Source organism: Neophocaena asiaeorientalis, unplaced genomic scaffold, assembly GCF_003031525.2.
Source record: "Neophocaena asiaeorientalis asiaeorientalis breed wild unplaced genomic scaffold, Neophocaena_asiaeorientalis_V1.1 scaffold190, whole genome shotgun sequence".
In the NCBI taxonomy this organism is placed as follows: Eukaryota; Metazoa; Chordata; class Mammalia; order Artiodactyla; family Phocoenidae; genus Neophocaena; species Neophocaena asiaeorientalis.
The window spans coordinates 5,911,070-5,932,554 of record NW_020175017.1 but is presented as its reverse complement, the minus strand read 5'-3'; the positions used below and the strand labels follow the sequence as shown (position 1 = coordinate 5,932,554).

The 21,485-nt window shown below is 34.5% G+C and overlaps 1 protein-coding gene across 1 annotated transcript in view; it reads left to right on the top strand.

Moving 5' to 3' along the window:
* The window catches only part of MIPOL1 (mirror-image polydactyly 1), a 306,365-nt gene that overhangs the window by 183,539 nt on the left and 101,341 nt on the right, over positions 1-21,485 (top strand). Inside the window, 1 exon segment of the mRNA XM_024762065.1 lies at positions 20,547-20,641. Coding sequence (XP_024617833.1) covers positions 20,547-20,641 — 95 coding nt within the window.

Sequence of the window (21,485 nt, the reverse complement as noted above, 5' to 3'; positions counted from 1 at the left end):
AACTCAGGTGGTCCACTCTTCCTTCTTTAGGCTCCTTATAGCTTTTTCAGTGGTCATCAAACAGTTTTAGAGAAAAGCATATAAATATCCTCATTGTGTTTCCAAATCATAGAAGGGCATTCTTTTTGTCCTGTACTTTGAAAATATGATTTTATTACAGGCCAGCCTTTTAATATCTTTTCTATGGCCAGCAACAATGATAGCCATCATAGGCACATATCTAAGGAGGCTGTCTACCTCCATTTCTATAAAGTAAAAAATCTCATTAAATAATATTGCATGTTTTGGGAGAATCAAAAGTGAACAAAAACTTTCTTTATAAAAGCCTCAGTATCACGGGTAAACAGATCATACCCCTGTCTTAGAAATATTGCATACAAGGTGTGCGGGACATTTGGCAGGTAAGATCTTTTCATTTTCTTTGAGAAGAAGTTTATAGACTGAAAAGAAACTGCCGAAATTTGCATTTACACTGTCTGCCTAATATCCAGATAAATGAGAAAAGTCTAGTTTATATTTGGACAAGATATCAACAATCTTTTGTTTTATGTTTTCTATGGTTTAAAACCCTCATAGAAATCAAGAAGACAATTTGAAACTCCCTTTGTCAAATGAAAGTACCTAGTAAGTAGGGGGGATGATTTTTGTTGCTCTGACTTGGCACATCACTTGACATGGTATAGAAAGCGTGATTGCCATTAAGTGCTGACAAAGTCAGCACTACACTGTAAGGGGCCAGCACAACTCTTATCAAAATCCCTTTTTGTTTATCCGTTGTTGCAGCCTCTGAGCCAAAATAGGTAATTTTACTCGGTTTCATAGAACAGTCAAGGAAACAAAACAATAGTTTGTGTCTGTTTTGTGTAGTATGCCCAGGCTAATGCAGCCTGATGTAATTTACTATTATTGGTGTGATTTGGGGAGAAAAAAACCCACAAAAAACCCTTTTGATTGATTTAGAAACACTTGCCTGTCTCACCCCAGACTTGGGAGATTCAGTTTCCGTATGTTCTTTCACATCTCCCTCTCCAGCATGTCCAACCCCAAATTCTCTCTGCATATCTTACAGTATGTTCTGTTTTGATTGTTTATCTGCCTAATCTACCTGTGCATGTGTCCTCTCGTTTAGCCTTCATTTTTGGTGATGTCTGGGTCATGCCAGCATTGGGATTGTCATTCTCATTTTCATTATCTGAACTCTTAGAAAGCATGTTCATAATATTCACTGTGTTAAACATTAAACTAGCACTATCTTGATACGAAGCACAACAATTACTGCACAGAGGAAGTCAGAGATGAACTGTTAACATTGACAATGTACTTTTGTTGAACTTAAGTTGCATCACTAGGAGTGATGCAATGATGAATGATCCATGATTGTGAACCACAAATCATGGTTGCTAAATTAGTGGCCAGAGAAGAAAGCAGCAACTGCAGAAGAAAAGGCAGATAATTTTGCTGTGTCCGTCAGATACTAAAACCAGTATTGCTTTCAGCCCTATTTTTTGGACTACCATATGAGTTTGTACTCCCCCCTGCCAAACTTCGGCACCCATTGCCAAAGATCAGAACTTTTTACATCCCATGGAGGGGTTTCCCAAAATGATTGGTCAGCCTGTGGACAACTCTGATGTCAGAGAGTGGACTCGAAAGTGAAGCAAAGGAGGTTGTACTTGGTATGATAGAAATAAGGCAGTTTTGATGATTTTTCCCTGAGGAATGACAAAATGTATGACTTGATAATACCAGAGTTGGAGGAAAGTAATCTCACAGGTTTTAACAGAGTTAACTAGGGCAGGTATAGGAAGGTAGGAAAGACTGGCTTGGAGGCTGTTGGAGTATTTCATGAATGAAGTGCATAAGTTCAAATTACTGGGACTGGAGGTCATTGATAAGGATAGGACAAAGTTCAGTGAACCCTGCAGGATCAATACTAACTCCCTATGGAGTCAATATTATGATCCAGAAGGAGGACTATTTGCCATTTGTACAAAAGGAAAACAAATACAACTTTTAAAAGTTTGAATGAATGATAGGAAAAGAAGTGGTGGAATAAAAGTTGTTTTTGCCCTGAATACCAGAGCTCCAGTAGGCCCTCTTGTCTTGGAAAGAAGCTATCTCTGTCCAGTTAATGATCATGCCCTAAGAGAAACTTGCCAATCTGCCTAATGAAGAAACTACTTACTAAATCTTGCTCATCACCACTCCTCCAAATACACTGCTGTAGTTTTCAAATGTGCTGAGGGAACCCATATGGGCTGATATGAATAGGCTTGAGAGTCCACATGTAATTCAGAGAATTTGATTGCTGCATGGAGAAAGACCATATTCTACCACACAGTTGGCTCCAATTGAAGCTGTTTTAGTACAAGAAGAAAACTTAAAAATTAAAATAAAACTTCTTATGGAGGGTCAGATATTTTGAGGGAGTGATCAAAATAGACCAGCATTAAAAAAAAGATATCATAGGAGATTTGAACAACACAATGATCAGGGACAAAAATCTAGTGATCTGGAAGAACAAAGGGAGAAAACAAAGAATTGGAGTGAAATGCTAGACAAAGAAAACCTGGTGTGTGGAAAACAGGAGTAATTCTAGGAGTGAAAGGAGTAGATGTAAGGGAAACCATATTCAAAGAAATAATAGATGAAAATTCACTTGAACCAAAGAAAAACTCAAGTTATCAAAATGAAAGTGCATCGCAAGGACTGGGTAGAATAAATTTTTTATTCATATGTAAATTTATATACATATGTTAAATGTATAGATAGATCTGGCTAAGATATCTGTACTCTGTTTGTGAAGAGAAAATGTTTCCTTTCCAGCATAGGAATAATGGTTTGTAAAGGAAAGAGCATCATACTTGTATTAAATTTCTCACCTGCAAAACTGATAGTAGCACAGTGCAACTATATTAATAAATGTTACAGGAAATACTGCAATCTAAGAATCCCATATCCAAAATATCATTTATACAAGTGGGCGAAGCAAAGACTTTTGTTTTTTAACAAGTAAGTCTAAGAAAGTTCCTATTTATCCTTACTTGAAGAAGTATTATAGCCTAAAGAAAAGTAAAACAGATCTCAAAAGAAGGAAAGATAATGTATAAGAACCAGGGGTAGCCAATATGCCTTAAAATTTATAGATAAATTGAAGCAGTGATAAGATGATTTTAACTGTGATACGTGTTGAGAAAGGATTCTCAAAATATGTTACATACAACAGGAAAAATCCAAAATATGGCATGGACTACAGTTTTGTTTTTTGTTTTTTTTTTTTGCGATACGTGGGCCTCTCACTGTTGTGGCCTCTCCCGTTGCGGAGCACAGGCTCCGGACGCGCAGGCTTAGTGGCCATGGCTCACGGGCCTAGCCGCTCCGCGGCATGTGGGATCTTCCTGGACCGGGGCACGAACCCGTGTCCCCTGCATCGGCAGGTGGACTTTCAACCACTGCACCACCAGGAAAGCCCTGGACTACAGTTTTAAACTATGTCAAGTAAACTATAGGAGTGGTAAGTGAGGATAGAAGAGGTTTTAAAAAACCTTATTTTTACTTTTAAAGTTTTACCTTTATTTATGAGGTGTATCAATTATGAGGTGATGTAAAACTGGAATTAGTATGTGGAATATGAAATTCAGTAAAGCCAAATTGATTATTTCAGTTAAGAGGATAAAGTTTTCTATTCATGTGGATATACATGGTGGGTCAACCTAAATTAAATAAACCATATCTTTTTATGATACGATTTACATTTATAAAAATTTACTTTTTGAACAATAAGTAGACAAAGATATCTGTTATTTTTCAATATTTATATTCACTGAAAATATAATAAGATCGTATATACTACATGCTGGAAATACTAAAAGGAAAAGAAATTTGCCATCTATTGGGTAGATAAATGTACAAAAAATGCAAATGTAATTAGATGAATGCTATAATAGATATATACACAAGGTGAAGTGAAGCATAGGACAAAGAACAGTTTTTGTGGGGAGATTTGAAAGAATGCAGAGCACGTTAATGAGTGTGCCAGTGAGAAAGGTGGGAAAGGCATGCTGAACAGTGGAAATGTGGATGAGAAAATGCAGATGTGTATCCCAGGTTATTAAATCATACAGTAAAACTCTTAAATTGAAATGCATTGAAATTGGTGCGAAAATAAGATATCTGAAGCACCCCCTGTTGAAATTAGCTGTGAATACTTGAGTAGTGTTCTGAGTTATCCCTAGGTATTTTTAAATTTCAAAAAAAGCAGCATTTAGAGGAATTGTGTACAGCAATCAGATATTCACTACATATTGCCATTCTTTTTTTTTGTAGAAGAGAGCGGATATATATTTCCTGGCTTATTGTTAAACAGCAGTGAGTTTAGGAGTCGGTTTCACTTCTGCCTTCCCTGTATTTAGGTCACGTAGGATATAATGAGAGGACAGCCCTCTTGCTTCAGTAGTAGCTATGGCTGCCTTGGATGGTAACCACAACCTGTACCTTTCCACAGAGAAGAGAAAGCATGATCAGCTGCTGTGTCACGTGTGTACTTCTCCAGTATTCCTGCATAGTGCAGAGGGAAAGGAGGACTGCTCCAGTGTCAGGGTAGATGTTTGCTCTTAACAGAACTATGTGAGAAATTAGGTCTTGTCTTAGAACTGAGAAATCACAGAATAAATTCTACGGCCTAATAAAGATGTCCAGACATTAAAACCAACAGTTTGCTCCTCTATTTGCACATTTTGCTAGCTTCCATATATCAGGAGCTTCCTTATGAATTATATGGTTTTAAATATTACAAATTTTCATGGGAAATTGGTTTCATAGAAATGGACCATCTTTCTCTTTTTTTGTAATGTGCTTATCTCTCTTGTTTGTAATTATATAATTATATAAATATTGAAAGTCCTGTAATTACATGGAATGTGGCAAGCTTCTGATTTTTCATATTGGAAAGCCAGAGTGCCCAAGTGGCAACCTAAATAATATTTCTATAGAAAGTTTGTCTGTTCATTTTTTTTTTTTAATTACAGCCTCTTTTGGTGAAATGACTTATTTACATGTTTTTTAATGTTTCTGTCCCTCTTAATTGTCCTGATGCCTAACTGAGGGCGTTCAGAACTGATAATCAGTAGCTTTTGTATTTAACTCTGGAAGAACAAGCTGCTTATGATGACCCAACAGAGACATGAGGAAGGTTTGTGAAAGGGGTGTATTCATCCAGCTCTAATCCTTATTTTCAGAAAGACAGTGTCTTTAAGTGTTCTCTAATTAGTGAATAGATATGGTTGTAAATTCTTGTAGATACCTCTTTTGTAGGATAGAGATGGATGCCTGGCTTGTTTAAAATCTTTGTTTTACATTTCTTTTAAGTGAAATTTTAATATGAACATTTGACAATAGAAAATAGGAAAAGTAATTTTTATACATATAATTATTCCTATTTTATTAGTATGCTCCATTGTGATGTTTCTTTTTTGACATCATCATAATTGGAAACTTGAATATTGTATAAGAGGATGTCTACAAAATAAAAATAAGGTTTTATGTTTTGTTTTCCTGCTTGCTTGTTTGCTTTGCTGATCTCCTTGTGTACATAAAATAATGTTTACTTCTATGAAGTAAATTCTTTTTGGGTTTGGTAGAATTGCTTCTACCAGTCACTGAGGAAATGTAAACTAGGGAACAAGACACTGATATTTAGTCCTACCAAGAGGAAATATATTGCTTCAGTGAACTGAATATAAAACATGATCAGTGAAAACACCTGGAAATCAAAAAGAACAGAGTTTAGTTATGCTTCTCTTTTTCAAAGAACTTAATGCTTAGCTATTATTGTTAGTACTAGAGAAGTAAGTTGGCAGTGACATTTGAAATATGATAAATAAAAGCCTACCAAATGTCTGCTTCTACTCCCAGCACTTGTCTGATTTCCTTCTCCAGAAATTGCATAATGGAAACTACCATAGGGTTAATGAGAGTCAAATACACAACCCTACTTGTTGTAATAAATATATTCTCTATAACTGTGTAATGATAAAGCCATAGTTATTGAAACTACCAAAGTTATTGAAACAGTCAGATAGGAGCTTTTTGCCTTTATCACCTGTATTATTAATTGGAGATAATTACTGCAGAGCAGCTGGCTGTTGGTTTTAGGGGGCATCAATTGTTCTTCTCACCCAACTGTTGGCTAATAAGGATAGTCAACACATCTGTTTCAACAGCTGGTAATTAACAAAAGCCTAATTGCTGCAACTCTTTTAACATCCAATCTGTGAAAAAGAAGGGATGTAGAAGAATATTATTTACTTTGTGCTTTGCGCTCTCTGAAACCAGTTTCTCTTTTTTCTCTCTCCCTCCACTTTTTTTTCCTTACTTTGAACACCACTGCCTTTGTATGAAGCATTGAATGGCAAGAGAACACAATATGGTAATCCAGAGCTTAACTTTTTCAGATCTTTGTTGGTGTTTCTTATTGCAACATTTCTTTGCTAACTTGCAAGATAAAATGGATCAAAAGCATTTTGAGTAGTTCCATACAACAGTTAAAATCCGCAGCAGTGTGCCCTAGGCTGTGTTGCTGTTGTCTCCAGCATCCAAAAGGAAACAGGGAATTCTCTTTTTTTCAATGCTTTTCACATGCTTAAACACAACTCCCAAATAATTCCACGTTCATATACAGAATTTTCGTTTAAATTAATGTTTATATTGATTAACACAAATGAAGTCAGGTTTAGCAGTTTCTCTTCCTTTGTTTTGTCATCTCTTAAATACTTTAGTTGCTTTGTTTAATGCCTCTATGTCAACTTAAAGTATTCAAGAAAACTTTTAATTTGTATGTGAAATCTTGCTTCCTCTGTTTTTCTTTAAAATGTGTTTTGGTCTTTTTTAAAACTTTGTCTTTAATTCAGATAACTTCAGTTATTTCTTGTTGATTTTTAAGATGGCTAGGAAATTTACTGGCTTAGTGTTAGAAACCAGAGTAAAATGGTTTCACAAATGAGAGACTTATAAATTAACATTTCTTTTCTTTGAAATTTCTTAGTACTCTTATTTAATTATGAACTATTTCAGTAAAAATATCTTTCATATAACCTTGGTTATAAAGCTTTATATTTATGTTTTATATAATTGTAATTTTTGCTAGTTACATATTAATGTTTACCTATTTAAAAATTTCCATGTAGAATGTAACTTATTAAGATGTTGTTTTTCTTTGTATAAGAATATATTTTTCCAGTTATCATGGCTGATTTTTCAGTAACCTTTTCCATAGTCTTACATTTTCTTTATAGCCTATATATATAAAAACTTTTCAATGAATGAAATTTTTATTTTTATTAATTAGAGATTACATGATGATACTGATTTTCCTTTTAATACATTCATAAAATTTTAGATTAATGTTAAGGTTAATCTGATAGATGGTGATTATGGTACTCATTTAATATGAGTATTAGAAAATTCCTTAGCAAAAATGTTACTCAAGTTCTCTTGAATAAACTCGCTTCACTAACGTTTCAGTTGGCAGTATTTCTACGCAGGCAGTTCTTTAATTGTTGTTAGGTATGTTGAAAGGTATAGAAGAAATTCTACCCAAGTGCTTGCCATGGACTGAATTGCAGATTGCATAATTTCAAAATTTTTTGCTGGCAGGACAAGTTTAAGTTTAGTTCAGCAGGTGTTCAGGTGGTGAAGTATATTATAGATGTAGTGAAAAAACATACAAGATCCTGAACAAATAAATAAAATACTGCTGACTAAAATTCTAACTAAACAGAAGAGCACCGGACTGTAGAGAAACGTTTACAACTCCTGTAAAGGAGGGGAATATTGTCATTTTGGGAGATGTTTGCATCTTGAGTTTAAATAAGAATTTAATTTTCTCTGTGTGCTCATGTTCTTAGGTAGTACCAGAGAGAGCAAGCTTGGTGAAAGGAATGTATCATGCCATGAGAAAGGAGAATGGACTTTTGGGGGGAACTCACATTCCAGCTGATGCTTTAAGTGTTTTCTTGCATATAATTTTTTTTTCCAGAGGAAATAACCTCAAGAACAAGTGGTGTGATAGACAGAAAATCAATAATTTAATGGATATTCTCTGAAGACTATGAATACTGCATGATTAACCCGTTTTCTAGACATTAAAAGAAGCAAATCTCATTAAATGATGGATAGATTATTAGTGAAGCCAGTGAGATGGTCAGTGGTTTTGTACATATCGGTATAAATGACTTTCAGGGGTGTAGTCAAGAAGTCCTGGGAGCCAGACATCTAATGGGATCTAACTAGCAACAAATTTAAGATCAAGGTAGTATCTTCTGAGATAGAGTTCATTCAGTGGAAAAGATAGAGCCTCCACAGTCTGAATTAATGGACAAAGAAATGGTTCAAAATAAATGTTAAATTACTTATGGCTTAAAAATTGAATGATATCATACACTAAAAATAAAAATACAAAAATAAGACTTTAAAATAAATGACAGTGAGCAGAAAAGGAGCTACAAATTGGAATCAACTATGTTACCTTTAGAGTCATCACAATAGGATATAACAGCTTGTTAAAAGTTGGAGAAGAGGTTGGCAAAGTAGTTAATGTACAGACTCAGGATTGTTTATTTAATGGATAGTTAAGAGTTCTATACTCAAATTCTGGTTCTGACACTAACTTTTATTTATAACCTTAAAACCTGAGACGTTTAAGTAAATAATTTCCTAAGAAGTGGTTCTGCCACCACAAGGAATTTTTTTTCCTGAAGGATTCACGGTGTTAAAGGTAGTTAATGGGGAATGTTTCAATTTCTACTTTTCAACATTTTATCAATTAAATAATTACTTATATATACTTTTCCCCTTTAAAATAAGCAAGACTATGATAACTTCTAAGTATTTGTTAAATTAGAATATGTGGCAGTTATTGGAAATCAGACATCTAACAAGCTTATGATACAGTTTATCACTCAACTGAATCATGCTAGCTGCTGTAGTGATTCTGACCATTAAACTGTTCTAAATAGTTTTCATTATTATATTGTGTTTATTGTAGAACAAAGAGGCTATTGTTTAAAGACAGGAAGCAAAAGAAATACTAATCATGTCACACTAGTTAATACAGAGCTTAAAAGTTGTGATATTGAAAATATTGTTAGGGTGACTGTGTTCAAAATTTTACTTTATGTTTCATATATTTGGATTTTAGACTGGATAGCCACAAAGTGGGTTGTTCTCAGAGAAGGGCTTGCAAGTGGCAATCTGAAACCTTCTCTTGTATCTTTTCTATTTAAAAGCAATTCAGGAAGATTATTAAAATAATTAAATCCAGTTAGTGTATCAAATGTGAGAATTCCAAACATTAAATTATAAAAACAGTTTGGTCTACTTTTGATTGCATAATATGTGTTAAATTTCAATATAGGCTTTTCCTTCCTGAAGTGTGGCAAAAACATACTGTGGCGACCGTTGTGCTGCTGACCTGCCAAGTCCTAGACAAAATCTAATTCATGCATTGCTAGACTCACAAAAAATAGAGGAAAGCTTCCAAAGATTTTACTTCACCAAAAAATTGGGAGTTGAACCAGAAACATCCCCCACTGGTAAGCAAACCAGTGTACCCCAGCTACACCAGGGGCAAACATCTATAGAAGTACTTTGATCTTCACTTGGGATCCCAATCTGAGCCAGAAACTGCAGCATTAATCCAGACTTCTTGAACTTTATCTAGGAATTGTCCCCACTGGCTCCCTGATGAAACAGACACAAGTTCTCTTGAGAGAAAGGCATCGCCAATTTAGTCCAGCACAATTCCCATAAATTATTATCTGGAAAATGTGAATTCACAGCAAAGGTCAATCAAGCACATGAGAAAGAAAACCATTATAAATGGTAGTCAACAGACACAACAACCCCAAAAAGAGAACACACAAACACAATAAAGTCATCTGTAGAATATAGAATAGCTATGTACGAAATGCTTCAATGAATATTTAAATAAATAGATTGTGAATCTCAACTATGTGAATAAACCACAGTGTTTTCTAGGAAACACCAGGCAAATCTGAAAAAGAATCACATACAATTTTCAAAAAAAGAAAAAAACATGAAAATAACACATTTTCAGACAACTAAAAATTGAGTTAGTCATTTTCAGCTTTGTATTAAAGAAACTTTCTTTAAATAGAAGGAACATGATTCCATAAGGCAGGGGTCCCCAACCCCTGGGCCATGGACTGGTACCAGTCCACAGCCTGTTAGGAACCAGGCCGCACAGCAGGAGGTGAGCAGTGGGTGAGCAAGCGAAGCTTCATCTGCCGCGCCCCATCACTCGCATTACCGCTTGAACCATTCCCCCCACCCCCCAGTCCTTGGAAAAATTGTCTTCCACGAAACCAGTCCCTGGTGCCAAAAAGTTTGAGGATGGCTGCCATAAGGAACCTTCCAACCAGGAAGGAATGAAACACAAAAAAAGTGACAAGTATAGATGCACATTGACTCAAGAAAATAATATTAATAATGTCCTTTGGAGTTCAAACCTAAATAAGATGAATTATAATACATTTAAAGAACAGTAACAAATAAATTGGAAGGAAAGTAAATAGAGTTAAAGGATTTTAGGTCCTCCCATTGTCCAGGAGTATTAATATTAGATTTATGATAAGTCAACTTGAGTCTTGTAGTTTCTGGGATAACTGTTAAAAGAATGTGAAGGAAGTATTATGTTCAAATAAAGAAGAGGAAATGTGATAATAAAAGAACCCAAAATATAACAAGAAAAGGTAATTTTAAAACAAAAATGTAACAGAACTAGCAGGACAAATAGAAAGCACAAAATAAGAATGTATACTTAAGCCCAAATCTAGAGGTAATTACATTAAATATAAAATGATCAAATGTCCCAGTTAAAAGACAAAGATTTTTAGACTGAAAAAAATACAGGCAGACCTCATTTTATTGCACCTTGCTTTATTGCGCTTCACAGATACTGAGTTTTTTACAAATTGGAAGTTTGTGGCAACACTTTGTCAAGCAAGTCCATCAGCACCATTTTTCCAATAGCATTTGTTCACTGTGTGTCACATTTTAATAATTCTCACTATTTCAGACTTTTTCATTATATTTGTTATGGTTATCTGTGATCAGGGATCTCTGATGTTACTATTGCAAAAGGATTACAACTCACTGAAGGCTCAGATGATGGTTAGCATTTTTTAGCAATAAAGTATTTTCCAATTAAGGTATGCACATTTTTTTAGACATAATGCTATTGCACACTTAATAGACTACAGTATAGTATAAACATAACATTCATATGCACTGGGAAACCAGAAAATTCATGTCACTTTGTTTATTGCAATATTCACTTTATTGTGGTGGTCTGGAACCGAACTCGCAATATCTCTGAGGTCTGCCTTTATGCTGTTTACAGTAGTCACGTCTAAACCTAGGCATGTAAAGAAGATTGACGTTAACAGGATATAAAAAAGATACGCCATGCAAACACAAATAAAACGAATGCTGTTGAAACTCTATTAATATCAGGGAAAATAGAATTTAAAGCTGCAAGGTTTTTAAATTCATTTATTTTGCTTTATATACAATAGGTGAAATCATGGCTCACTGACAAGATGGTTTCCTGTCACAATGCAGTGTTACCATGCAAGCACATGGTTGCCATACAACCACTATTAACTCCTTTTTTTCCTTCCTATCATTATGTGCCCTGGCAAACCTGTTCTAGAACAGTGTGAATTTCGGGTATTTTGTTTCATCACCCCCAGAAACATGTTCATCTAGACAAATCAAACATTTCCTTTCTTCATTTCTCCATGTATCGTTAACCAAAAGCTTATAAAGACCAACAGATATTCAGCAGGCTCTATGTAAACCTGTAGTCTCTGGCACTCTAGATACATAGTCGGCAGACTATGGCCTCTGGACCGGCTGCCTGTTTTTATAAATAAAGTTTTTTTGGAATATAGCCATGCTTGTTCATTTACATATTGTCTATGGCTGCTTTCACTTTACAACAATAATTGAGTAGTTACAGCAGAATCTTTATGGCTCACAAGTCTAAAGTATTTACTATGATCATAGTCCTTAACAACCATGCTTTAGATGACCACATGGCTTGAACTTAACACTTTAAGCCCAATTACTTCTCACCTTACTGACCTGTTACTTGATACAATTCCTTACTGACATAAAGTTATTTCCGCAATAATTTCACATCAAAGTTTCAATCGTGTCTATTGTACAGCTTATATATTTGTTCACTTTGATATGGCTATACAGTATGGTAAGTTATCTCATTTTATCATTGTATAATCATCCTGAGACATGATGATTATCACCCCCATTTTATCAAAGAGAAAATTGAGGTTCAGTGGCTCTAACCTGTTCAGTTATTCATAGAATAATTCAAAGAACTAATTGCTGGAAGTCAAACCCAAGTTTGTTCTTAATCACTGTGCTGTGCTCTCTTTCTTGCATACTTCTCTCTACCCTCCTTTTCTCTGTTTCATGGTTTCTGCTCACTGCTCAGAGGCCATTGTCTGCCTATGAATGTTTTTATTTCTGCTTGCATTTCTTTGCTCTCTCACGTCAGATGATAGATCACTAGACAGTGCATATATGACTGCTTTTAAGTCTAGAACCTGATCATCCTTGGTCTGAGAGACATGACATGAGGACAAAACCTAACAACCTCTGAGGAATAACCTTTGAAGAGCAATACACTCTAGTAATATACTGTGGTGGACAATCCCAGTCTTCCTGTGAAGGGGAAATGTAATTGAAATCAGTAATTTGTATCTTTCTGATATAGTAGCTTCTAATTTCTTTAGATATCCTTTTGCAGTGTTTCTTTACTAGGTTCTTAACACGCTTCTGAGGTTCAAAAGTCAAATACTAGAATGGCTATAATCATATTGTTTGAGCAATTGTGTAATTAGACATATTGTTTGAAAACATCTAATAAGGTATCTTACAGATGTGTTTAATAATGTAGCACAGTCTATATACTTGTGGTTACTCTGTAAAACACTTCTATCAAAACAATTAACACACATGTTAATTGCATGTTAATAATAAGCAATATTTTCCAGATAGTTGTATTCTAGTTCCAACTTTCCTTCTAACCAGCTATGAAACCTTGAACAATTTCCAAATGTTTCCCTAAACGTGTTGTATTAGCAACAATTTGCTAACCTAAAAAGAGTAGGGGACTGTATTACCTCTGAGATCCTTTTCAGGTCTAACATTATTTGATTCTGTGATTTAATTTGTGCTGTATGTTTCTTTATTTAGCAGATATCACACATAAGATCAGATGCCTATGGACTTATATATACTACCAAATGTAAAATACATAGCTAGTGGGAAGCAGTTGCGTAGCACCGGGAGATCAGCTGGGTGCTTTGTGACCACTTAGAGGGGTGGGATAGGGAGGGGTGGGAGGGAGACGCAAGAGGGAGGAGATACGGGGATATATGTATATGTATAGCTGATTCATTTTGTTATAAAGCAGAAACTAACACACCATTGTAAAGCAATTATACTCCGATAAAGATGTTAAAAAAAAAAAAAAGATCAAATGCCTCTGTTCTCTGATAAAAACAGATTTCTGTTAATGGTCTTGCAGGTTCCAAAGGAAGGCTTAACTGTATCAGACTATTACTATTAAAAACACATTCAAGGGCTTCCCTGGTGGCGCAGTGGTTGAGAGTCCGCCTGCCGATGTAGGGGACACGGGTTCGTGCCCCGGTCGGGGAAGATCCCATATGCCGCGGAGCGGCTGGGCCCGTGAGCCATGGCTGCTGAGCCTGCGCGTCCGGAGCCTGTGCTCCGCAGCGGGAGAGGCCACAACAGTGAGAGGCCCGCGTACCGCAAAAAAAAAAAAAAAAAAAAAAACACATTCAAAAACAAACATAGCAAGATGTTAAAGTAAGATAAAAGTGGTTTCTCCACAATATCCATAACAAATAGTGTTCAGTGATGTGAATAGTGTAGTCTTTTCTTTGTCATTCCACATTACTAGGTAAAATTCTAAGGAAATGATCATTTCTAATCCAGTAGTAGTATGAATGGTTGTCCTATTTAGATGGCATTGCTAAAGATATAGTTTAGGAATAATGAGATACTTAATTATAAGGTTAACCTAACATTAGTTAACCAACATTTTTTTTCAGTCATTTAAGGTAAATAATTTCTGGAGAAGTGATAATATACAGCATAGTAACAATACTGAATCATATATTTGAAAGTTACTATGAGAGTAAATCTTAAAACTTTTCATCACAAGAAAAAAAATTTGTAATCATGTGAGGTGACGGATGTTATCTAAACTTATTGTAGTATTTATTTTGCAGTATGTATATACACCAAATCATTACGTTGTACACCTAAAATTAATACAATGTTGTATGTCAATTTTATCTTAATAAAACTGGAAATAAAAAAAGAGAAAAGGTACAACACACACACATACACACACACATCCCAGAATGCTGTATATTGAAGTATAAGGGAGAAATATGTATTTTGGACCAAATAAGCTTGAATATGTATTTGAGTTCTGTCAGTCACTAGCTCTGTTATATGTACAAGTTGCTTAGTGTTCATGAACCTCAGTTTTATCACCTGCAAAATAGGGATACTAGGAGCTGCCTCATAGATTGATTGTGAGGATAGACTATAGTAATGGATTTCAAGTACTTGGTACAATGTCCAACCCATAGAAGGCATTCAACAAATGGCATTGCTATTGTATTGATAGTTAACCACAAATGGTTTTTGTTTTGTTTTGTTTTTTATAAATTTATTTATTTATTTTTGGCTGCGTTGGGTCTTCGTTGCTGCACGCGGGCTTTCTCTAGTTGTGGCAAGCGGGGGCTTCTCATTGCGGTGGCTTCTTTATTGTGGAGCACAGGCTTTAGGCACATGGGCTTCAGTAGTTGTGGCACACGGCAGGCTCAGTAGTTGTGGCTCATGGGCTCTAGAGCGCAGGCCCAGTAGTTGTGGCGCGTGGGCTTAGTTGCTCCACGGCATGTGGGATCTTCCCGGACCAGGGCTTGAACCCATGTCCCCTGCATTGGCAGGCAGATTCTTAACCACTGCACCACCACGGAAGCCCTTGTTTTGTTTTTTATTGAAGTATAGTTGATTTGCAATGTTGTGTTAATTTCTGCTGTACAGCAAAATGATTCAGTTATACATATGTATATATACATTCTTTTTTATATTCTTTTCCATTATGATTTATCACAGGACTTTGAAAAAAGTTCCCTGTGCTATACAGTAAGACCTTGTTATTTATCCATTGTATATATAATAGTTTGCATCTGCTCACCCCAAACTCCCACTCCATCCCTCCGCCACCCACCTCCCCCTTGGCAACCACAAGTCTGTTCTCTTATGTCTGTGAGTCTGTTTCTGTTTCACAGATAAGTTCATTTGTGTTATATTTTAGATTCCACATGTAAATGATATCATATGGTATTTGTCTTTCTCTTCCTTCCTGAGTTACTTCACTTAGTATGATAAGCTCTAGTTCCATCCATGATGCTAAAATGGCATTATTTCATTCTTTTTTATGACTGAGTAGTGTTCCATTGTATATATGTATCTTCTTTACCCATTCATCTGTCAGTGGACATTTAGGTTGTTTCCATGTCTTGGCTATTGTGAATAGTGCTACTATGAACATAGGAGTGCATGTATCTTTTTGAATTATAGTTTTGTCTGGGTATATGCCCAGGAGTGTAATTACTGGATCATATGGCAACTCTATTTTTAGTTTTTAGAGGAACTTCGTATTGTTGTCCGTCGTGGCTGTACCAACGTACATTCCCACCAACAGTCTAGGAGGATTCCCTTTTTTCCACACCCTCTCCAGCATTTGTTATTTGTAGACTTTTTAATGATGGCCATTCTGACTGTTGTGAGGTGGTATCTCATTGTAGTTTTGATTTGCATTTCCCTAATAATTAGCGATGTTGAGCATCTTTTCATGTGCCTGTTGGCCATCTGTATGTCTTCTTTGGAGAAATGCATATTTAGTTTTTCTGCCCATTTTTCGACTGGATTGTTCTTTTTTGTTCCTGAGTTGTGTGAACTGTTTGTATATTTTGGAAATTAATCCCTTGTCGGTTGCATCATTTGCAAATATTTTCTCCCATTCCGTAGGTTGTCTTTTCATTTTGTTTATGGTTCCCCTTGCTGAAGCACAGATGTTTTTAAGTTTTATCAATTTAGGCAGTTTCTGTATGTCTTCTTTGGAGAAATGCATATTTAGTTTTTCTGCCCATTTTTCGACTGGATTGTTTGTTCTTTTTTGTTCCTGAGTTGTATGAACTGTTTGTATATTTTGGAAATTAATCCCTTGTCGGTTGCATCATTTGCAAATATTTTCTCCCATTCCATAGGTTGTCTTTTCATTTTGTTTATGGTTCCCCTTGCGGAAGCACAGATGTTTTTAAGTTTTATCAATTTAGGCAGCACATTTGGCAGTTTCTTTATAATGTATATAACTTAATAGAGTATATAACTTTTAAAGTATATAAGCACACACACTTATCATGGGACCCAGCAATTCCAGTCCTTGGTGTTTATGTAAGTAAGAGAAATGAAAGCCTATTTCCACAAAATGATCAATATGCAGATGTTTATAGCAGCTTTATTAAAACTGCCAAAAGGTGGAAACAATCCAAATATTCATCAACTGGTGAATGAATATGCACATTGTTGTACATCCATGCAATGGAATATTGCTCAGTGATATAAAGGAATGAACTACGGATACATGTAATAATATGAATGAATGTTAAAAGCATTAAGTAAAAGAAGCCAAACTCAAAAGGCTGCCTACTATATGATATTTATATGGCGTTCTAGAAAACAGAAACCTATAGGGGTGAAAATCACATCAGTGGTTGCCAGGGGCTGCATGTAAAGGAAGGACATTGACTGCAGTGTTGCATGAAGGAACACTTTGGGGTAGTGAAAATATTCTGTATCTTGACTGTGATTGTTATTATATGACTCTATACATTTTTCAAAATTTACACAACTGTACATCAAAAATGGGTGAATTTTTACTTTGTCTAAATTATAACTCAATAAGCCTGCCTAAAAAAATTCATCCATGTGTATACTTACATATGTGATGCATGTTTTGCTTCAATAAAATTTTTGCCTAAAAATTCAAGTTTAAAAAGTGCTGTACTTCTGTGAAATGTTTATCGTACAGTTGTCCATACAGTCGTCCCTCGTTATCCGGAGGGCATTGGTTCTAGGACCCCACAGATACCAAAATCTGCAGATGTTTAGGTCCCTTAGTCAGCCATCAAGTAACTGTGGATGTGGAACCCACAGATACAGAGGGCTAATGGTATATAGAAATTCTGACTCACTGTAGGCTTTGCTCAAAAATATGTTTTTAAGTATGTTTATCCAAAATTTCAAGGTAGAATATAAATATAAAGATTCCAAATAGTAAATAAAAAGGGGAATATAGATATTTTAATCCAGTATAAGTAGAGGGAAAAAGGAACAAAGGAATAAGATGCCAAATATGAAAAACATGTAAAAATAAGTCCAAATATATCTGTAATCCCAATGTACTGCACACGTTCACAACGTGTGAAGGTAACTATAATCAGAATAGATACACGTATTAATACAAATAAGAGTCAAAAGCATAATACTGTCCAAAAAAGCAATTGTCTGCGAATGTGTACAGTATCATTTATATAAAGTTTAGAAACGTGTAAACAATCAGATATATTATCTGTAAGTATATAACTACATAGTAAACGTATAAAATATTCTTGAAAATGATGAACCCAAAATCATGGAAGTGTTTCACTTTGGGGGTTGGAGGGAAGGAAGGGAATGTAGCTAGTGAGTGCAACACATGGGTTGGGGTGGAGGATTTCTTTTTTAATAGGAAGCAAAATAACAAAAATTCTTTTAAATTTAAAACAAGGTTTTTAACAGTGTGTAAAGAGTACCATCAATATTGTAAGTAGATGTATTTAGTTGCAAATATACATATATGCTTGTGTGTGTATAGGCTATTTCTGGAAGGATATACAACAAACAGGTAACTGGAAATTTCAGAAGGAGATTTGTAGTACTGAAGATTGGGGGTGGGAGATTTACAAGTAATTACCAGAAATATGGGAAATATGATGACAGAGAAACAGGAAAAGTATGTTGTTTGCTAATTTTTTGTTTTTGAGATGAAATATATTTTTGACTTGTAATGTGATAGAATTATATGATATTAATAATGGAAGTAGGAAATGCAGTAGACGTAAGTAGCACATTTAAGTTAGTTAAATTTTCTTACATTGCATATACCATAAATCCAACTCAAACTAGCCTAGGCCAAAAAAAAAAAAAAAAGATTTATGTACCCAGGAAGTCCAAGAAATGGATCTAGATCTGTCTGGTATACCAGGATCCAGGATACAAATGAACTCAAGATTCAGTTTTCTTCTGGGCCTAGCAAGATGTACTACTCTGTTTGAACGATCTAGATCAGATATACCTGAGATAGTGGGGAAGGAAGTTCATCCTAGCCACCAAGACTGAGCAGGATCACTGTGGCAAAGTTGACCAGGTAAGCGTATATCTGATAAAGTAGCGGAAGGAGCTTGTAATGCCAGAAAGTTTATAATAACTTTGAACATAGTCACCAGGGCCTAGATATAAGATTAGGCATTTGGAATTAATAAATTAAGTGGATTGCTATGAAGCAACACCAAATCTTCGTAGCCAACTAAATACAGGAAGAGAAGTGAAATATTCATTATTACCAAAACATGGGAATTTACGGTTCTCATGATCTCATTTTCATTGCAGAAATTTCTTAGGCAGAATCTTTGTTATGACCTTTTCCTGCTAGAACAGTGTTGGTTTTGTTTCTTGGTTTGGGTTTTTGGGGGATTTTAGGTTTGCTTTTTGCAGAAGTACCAGGTACAAAATCTTCAAAATAATCATCTAAGGTATTTAACATTGTCACATATTTATTTAGCAAATTCTCAATTACCTGTCAAATATTTGATATTTCTTAAATTACATGCAACAGGGTGTCTGATGTTTTGTAAGTTGAATGTGATATATCCTTTTTTGGGCAGTTCTTTTTGATTTGTTATTAGTCACATTGGGCATCTGGTCTTCCAAGTTACCATTTCAATCACATATTATAGTATACTGAAAACTGGCAAAGCTGTTAATTATTGGCATCAAGAACCAGCTTTACATGCTTTTTTAATAATTTTTGAGAATGTTTCATCTATAATTCTGGAATGTGACATGTTGAAGCAAACATACAAACATCTTAAATTTAATTAAAAAGTAACTCTTTGTTAGAATTTGCTAGCCCAGATAGAGAACTAATTAATTAATTTAGTGCCTAATTTTATATACAAAGATCTAAACTGCTGCATGCTTTTATAATTCTGCATTATTAACATAGAAAAGTGGCATTGTCTAATGTTCATTTATATTACACTCATTAATTTTCCTATGATCAGATTTCACAATTTGTCTTGTGACTTCGTTCTTATGCAAGAAAATAATTTCAGTGAAGTCATATGATTTCAGCAAAATTAGTGAATTTCTGCCCCCAACTTTTGATTACTTTTTAATTATGACAATTAGTGTAGTTTGTGAGGTATGTGATACCAGTTTGCTTTGTGTTATCTATCAAACACCATTTAAAGTGAAAGATAGCCTTTTCATGGAAATTAAACTTTGAATAAACAAAACTGAAATCTGACTTACCAGTACCATATTTTAAAAGTTGGGTTGATAACTCTTTTTGACTATGCCTGAAATTCAGTGGGAATGATGGTTGGAAGGTAGCAATTCTTTTAAAATTACTAGTTTGAACCCTACTGAAAAACTGATTAAGACTCTTTAAAATTGGAATATTATAGGCAGAGATGAACAATAACATCCCTTGAATAAAATATTTCTAACATTCAAGATTGCTGCCATTCTCCCTTTAGAGATTTTTTTTTTTTCTGCAGAAAAGGAATTGAAGAGGTTAAATCATATCTGTAAGAATCAGGTTGTAGTCTTGTGTATTTTTTTTCATGTTAAATATCAAAGATGGCTTAACATATTTAGAATTTTCTGAGTTTCTATTAATAAAGTTAAAAGAAAATCTAGCAATCAGGCAGTGGAGCCACATAAAATTTATATGTGAAACACCCACTGCGCTTATCTCTAGATAATGCTCTGAACCCACGTTCCACTTTCTGAATTCCGTGTATAAAGTTAAACATTGCAGAAAGGCATATATCTGATGATACAGATGAATAAGGTTGAAGTTTAGTAATGAGCAAAGTTGGTAAATTTAATATGTTCATGTCTTTAGTATTTCTGTTATTAATATAATTGGATTATTTTGTGGGAAATTATGAACCACTACTAAAAATATGATAGGTTTTAAACTCCCAGAAATTAAAGACTTCTATTCATACTATAGCACTGTATTTTAATGTACCAAACTAATATTAAGTTTCTTAAAATATTAATTGCAGGCAAAGTTGTTAGCTATGCAACAAGCCAGAGAAACTGCAGTTCAACAATACAAAAAACTGGAAGAAGAAATCCAGACACTTCGAGTTTACTACAGGTAAAATTCTTTTTATCCTAGGCATAAATAAATGTTAGTTTGGGAAATGTTTCTACCTAATTTTATAGTGGTGAATGAGGAAATACCTCAATGAAATTAAACATCATTCACTTAAGACATTTTTGTAGTTTCAAAATGATTCAGGCCTAAAATATTAATTATTGTACCTTTTTTCCTTCCTGTATTTGGTAAAGTATAAGTTTAGACTCCCATTATAAAATGGGAATTATAAAATTTACATAACTCTTAGCTAGTTGTCTAAATGGAAGCTGCTTAGCTCTTGAGCAATTTGCTCATCTAAATGGCACCTCTAAAGTGATGGCATACATTTTTTAAATAGTACATGAAAAGCAGTTAATAATAGCCTTTCACCTATCATAGTATGAGAAGTTTCTAAAGGAAGGCCACTAAAGGATTTTTAAGACTTATTTAATTTATGCTCCAAGAATAGTTGTGAAATTAATTCAGTAGGTCACACTGGCATTTTTTAATGAAAAGAAATAGAATAGAAAATGTCAGAGTGCAGAAAGGGTAAATATTGTTTTGTGATATTTTTGTTTCAGTTTTGTGTTGTGTGAGAGAGAAATAAGATTGTGTCTTGGGCTATATTTAAAATATATATTCTCACAGTGGATCATAGTTTAAAAAAAAAAAAAGGTTTGAAAAGTGATGTACAATGCCCTGCATATTTTTTAATACTCACAAAGATTTTAAAAACCTCATCTGAAATGTAAGAATTCACTAACTGGGGCTGTAGGTTATTGAAAGATTTTTTTAAAATTTAGTCCCCATCTTAAAATATAAGTGCATAAAATGTAATTAAATCAAAATCAGTTTTACTGAA